The sequence below is a fragment of the Rhinoraja longicauda genome, chromosome 19, assembly GCF_053455715.1.
Source record: "Rhinoraja longicauda isolate Sanriku21f chromosome 19, sRhiLon1.1, whole genome shotgun sequence".
Taxonomy (NCBI): domain Eukaryota; kingdom Metazoa; phylum Chordata; class Chondrichthyes; order Rajiformes; family Arhynchobatidae; genus Rhinoraja; species Rhinoraja longicauda.
In genome coordinates this window covers 41,317,099-41,322,191 of record NC_135971.1, presented here as the reverse complement: position 1 = coordinate 41,322,191, position 5,093 = coordinate 41,317,099, and the positions used below count along the sequence as shown (strand labels likewise).

Genomic DNA, 5,093 nt, shown 5'->3' with positions numbered 1-5,093 from the left:
TAATTGGCGGAGTGCACAAATTATTGTACCCAGACTAAATTAATCAATAACCAGCATATTCAGATTTAATAGCGGGAAAGATTTAACAGGAACCCGAGCGGTAACCGTATTACACAGACGGCGGGGAATATATTTTGCAAGCTGCCAAAGGAGGTAGTTCACAGGTATTATTAAAAGAAAACCAGTTAAAAGACATTTGGATAGGTACATGGATAGGGTGCGTTTAGAGGGACGTGGACAAAACGCGGCCAGTTTGGACAAGTGTAGTTGAGAAAAGAGAGAGAGAAAAAAATATTGATTTGTCATGAAATAACTAACCATGTTCAAACTGAGATGAAACTGACGTCTGGGTTATCGATGCTTTTGGAAAGTTTGGGGTGAACCTATTTCCAATATGGTTTTGTTCCAGCTCTCACGTTAGATCAACAAAATCCGAACTGATCCTTGGTTTGTCAGCCGGATTTGAATTTTCTAGTGCATCTTGTTTTCCTTAGTAACGCAAGCACTCATCAATTTTAAGAATGCAGTGGATGGTCTTTATTAAGAGATTTAGCAAAGACAAGAGCTGAGGCAGGACACTTTAATCAAGCGGATTTACCATTTTGATCGGATATGCACAATTCTATTAAGCTGACAAAACCTGACTACATTTAATATATTTCAAATCACTTATGCGACTTTAGACTCCTTCAAGTAAACCACTTGTTATTAAGCAATGAAAATGGTGGATCGAGTTGAAAACGCAGGCACATGTGCACATGTGTCTACTTTAAATGGCAGCATTAATGCATTTCATCAATGGAAAGGCAGACTTTTTACCCATGACGTTAAATCCGCGAAACAGTTCAAAAACAATATTCTAATGATTACGCAACATTAAAATGTCACCAGAGATTTTGCTGGGATATAAATACGACACTATTCAGAAAGCAATTGCCAAGCACATCCATAGCAACATCACGTTAATCGTCGGGTCGCCGCAATGAATCAGCCGTTAATAACACAGATTAAATACGTGTATTATCCTATTCTTGCAATAATCGGTGTTCCTGGTAAGTTATTCCCTTCTTTTTTAAAGCATTGTTACTTTTGGCATTGTCATTGCTATGGACAGATCTCTCTCTCTCTCTCTCTCTCTCTCTCTCTCTCTCTCTCTCTCTCTCTCTCTCTCTCTCTCTCTCTCTCTCTCGTCCTCGGATTTCTATCTTCTGTAACTGAAGAGCAACGTAATAATTTTCACTTTATCTAATTGTATGGGAATCAGATAATCCAGCATGTGACGCTTTCGTCCGGTTTGTGGATTTCCATCTGAGTTTCTATCATCTGTTTCATTTTCTATTCCTGTTCGCGAAAGCCAAATTATGGGCATGTTCGCAAATGGCGTTTCCATAAGAGCTGTTCACTGCTGCTCGGACTTGTGGTTTGGCGATGCGATTACCCTGCTTTGGAGATCAGAGCCTCTTCGTTTTGTCGTCCACAAAGTGGCTAATTCGATCCTGTGTTGATGTCTTCAACTGGTCAGGTTTCATCAAGTTTCATGTCGTTAAACTGGACGTTAAATCTATGAATGCAGAATACCCTGTGCAACTTATAATATTAGCAAGGAAAAGGGCGAGATCCTGATAAAAAAGTAGGTTTGTAATTCCTCCTGTTGAACGAATTCATTGAGGGCAGCAATATCGCCGCATTTACTAACATGGGTAGCACAAATATTGGACAGGACTTATGTGTTGCTTAACATTCAACGTTATCCTCCCGATGAGCTAGTTGTGGCTGCTTCTGAATGCTGCCCGTGCAAGGGTCAACGATGACGTCCACCGAACAGAGAGGCTTGGATGGTTTGGCGTTGCAGGAAAATATTTTCAACAAGAATAAAAATATAAAACTTCCGATCGTTCACAACATTCAGTCATATTGTTAAGACACTCTGGGTTGAACGTATATACTTACCGCGTGTATTACTTTAGTATAGCGGGGGCTTGGTTTACTTTCATTCTCACACTTGCTGTTGACATATCTTTCTCTCTCTCTCTCTCTCTCTCTCTCTCTCTCTCTCTCTCTCTCTCTCTCTCTCTCTCTCTCTCTCTCTCTCTCTCTCTCTCTCTCTCTCTCTCTATCTCTCTCTCTCTCTCTTCTCTCTCTCTCTCTCTCTCTCTCTCTCTCTCTCTCTCTCTCTCTCTCTCTCTCTCTCTCTCTCTCTCTCTCTCTCTCTCTCTCTCCCCCCCCCCCTCTCTCTCACTCACTTTCTACTGTGTATTATTTCACTACTGAACCCACTCTTGAGCCAGCAGAGAGCAATTAAATGTTGAGGTAAAAATCAGGATTTGAAATGTAACCATCCCATGAGCTTTACGCCTGCCACTGAATTGAGAGCAGCACAATTTCTGCACGTTTAACTTCTCATCGCAAGGGTAACTCGCCACGACGGAAGCTAATACGGCAAATATCCAAACGCTCCCTCCAAGGCACGTATTTCCATTCTTAGGTAAGGAGACCAAAACTAGTTTGTGCTCTGGGCGTTGTCCCAACAAGTCCCTATACAATTCAATAAGACTACGTTTCTGCTCTGATTAAAGTCGTAATAGAGGCTAACAATTTGCTATGATTCTTTGTGAAAAAGGAATATGCCATTTAACCCCAAAAGTCCCAACGTGGTCCTCAGAACAATCAAACAATCTATCGTTTGTAGATGCAAACAAATATAAAATATTGTGGAGAGCATTCTCCTATTCCATGGATTTGCTATGAAACGCGGGAAAGTTACGAAATTTGTATATGATATCTTGACTATAAGTAGTATCCGACATTATACTTTAATAATCTACACATCGCTAATTAGGAATTCGGAGGATGAAACGGCAGCAAATGGAGTTTGGACTGGCTCGTCAAAAGAAACCTTCTCGCGGTTTAATCAGAGCAACACAATTATAACTGACTTTATTGAAATATAATTATTGGGCATATGGAAGTTCGTAGTTGTCCATCTTACTTAAACATCTGCACTTTGAACATCTGTTGTGAGAAACGAGGAAGTGGATCTGAAAATAAAACATTTTTCATACTTAGTTTTTTATTCTGCAAGTTCGAAGCAAAATTATTTGAGTGAAGTTAATACAAATTGCGGCAACGAGATTGGCTGTTGTTGTTCACAGATGAAAGGGAATTGTTAATTTCTTTTATTTTACCTTCTCGTTTTCAGCTAACATAATGACAATATACATCCTGTCGTGTGGAAAGTGTGGCCTTTCTAGATGCATCACGCGATATCTCGTGTGGATGGCAGCAGCTGACCTTATGGTTTTAATATTTGAAGCTATTCTTTATGAAATAAAAGAGGCATATTTTCCACATTCATTCCTTAATTACACTCCTGTTTGTAGCCTTAACCTGGCCCTGCTTTATTTTTCTATTGATTGTTCCGTTTGGCTGACTGTCACTTTCACATTTGATCGACATATTGCTATATGTTCTCAGAATCTGCGAACAAGATACTGCACTCCAAAGATTGCATCAAGAGTTATAATAACAGTTTGTTGTTTGAGCATTTTACAAAAGATTCCAGTCTACTTTATATATGAACCGCGTGAAATAATTGACAATGTACCGTGGTCCTGTTTTGTAAAAGCAAGCTTCTACACCTCACCGTTTTGGGCTGCATACTTATGGTTCGAAACCGTCTTAACACCATTCGCACCATTTGCGTTGATTCTCCTGCTCAATTCATTGACCATTAAACAAATCATCATGGCCAATAGAGTGAGGAGCAAACTCCGAGGAAAGAACAGTGAGAAGCTCCAGACTGACCAAGAGGTGGAGGACCGAAGGAAATCAATCATTCTACTGGCCGCAATATCTGGGAATTTTCTTCTGTTATGGGTGGTAATCTTTGCCTGCTTCATATGTGTACAGTTTACAGACACTCAGTTTATGGAAAGCGATTACAATGACTCTTTTACCGTTGCCGAAAAATTTGGATATATGTTAAGATGTTTAAGTACTTGCACAAACACTTTCATTTACGCGGTGTCCCAGAGAAAGTTCAGAGACGAAATAAAGAATGTGATCAAACGTCCTGTTGCATTCCTGGGCCACATATTGAAATAAAATATTTGTTCTGTAATGCTGCATACATTATAGCTATAACTATTGTAGTTGATTTCAGAAGCAGAAAGAGAAATCTGCAGAAATTATTTCGTGGAGCTTATTATCGAATTCTAAAAGCATCTTCGTGTTTCTAACGTTTAATCATATTGGATGCCACACAATATTTCGCACTTGAAATAAATAAAAAATGAGACCAGTATATCTGTTGCTTCGAAGCGTGAAACGCAACGCCACTTCAACATTCTTCAAAAGGACAGTAGAAATTCTCCTGTAAGCACCGTATATCGCCCGCTTTGTTCGACTAATTGTACTGGAGCTTGGTTTATTGCATAGCTGTGTAGCATTAACTTTTTAATCATATGGCATTACGTCCATTTCCAAACAATGCCAGTAACTTGGTGCATGTTTCTGTCATTGTAAAACATTTTAAATTCAATTATAAAGAATCATAACTACTTTTTAAGCATGGAAATAAAACAATAGTTGTAAATATACGGTGTGGACCTATTTAAGAAGGGCTGCACAAAAAACCTTGCGAACTGTAGATCAGCGAACCTAATATATGCGGTCAGCAAGTTACTAGCGGGGAATCTGAAGTATAAGGTATATGGATAGGGGGGTTATTAGGAGCTGTCACTATTCTTTTGTACGTGGGAGATTGTATCGTTAGAATTTGATTGAGTTTTTGGAAGACGTACTCCAGCAAGTAAAACATCCTTACACACCATAGTGTGCTTCCTTCGCTGAAGCCAAATCTTTATTCTGTCAACCAGCTAACCCTGGTGCACATGCGCTCTAAGCTTCCAGAGCAACCTACTGTGCGGATCGTAATCAAAGGTCCTGCTTAAGTTTATATGGACAACGTCTACGGCCTTTCCCTCGTTAACCGTTTGAATAAATATTTAGCTTCAGCGAAGGAAGCAGACAGTGGTGTGTAAGGTTGTTTTTTTCTCTCGCTGGAGGCTTGTGAATAGTGGTGTTTCTCGGGA

General features: G+C 39.6%; 1 protein-coding gene across 1 annotated transcript; it reads left to right on the top strand.

The window, feature by feature from the left end:
- The first annotated feature begins 1,428 nt into the window (after positions 1 to 1,428).
- On the top strand, positions 1,429 to 4,104 carry LOC144602987 (putative G-protein coupled receptor 139). Its single transcript, XM_078416111.1, has 2 exons — positions 1,429 to 1,581; positions 3,160 to 4,104. Exons 1-2 carry the CDS (start codon positions 1,429 to 1,431, stop codon positions 4,102 to 4,104), a joined length of 1,098 nt encoding a protein of 365 aa, XP_078272237.1.
- Positions 4,105 to 5,093: the final 989 nt, after the last annotated feature.

Coding starts and splice junctions, on each gene's coding strand:
- LOC144602987 (XM_078416111.1), top strand. CDS start 1,429: ATGCGATTACCCTGCTTTGGAGATCAGAGCCTCTTCGTTTTGTCGTCC. Junction 1,582..3,159: donor CTATGAATGCAGAATACCCT/GTGCAACTTATA, acceptor CACAGATGAAAG/GGAATTGTTAATTTCTTTTA.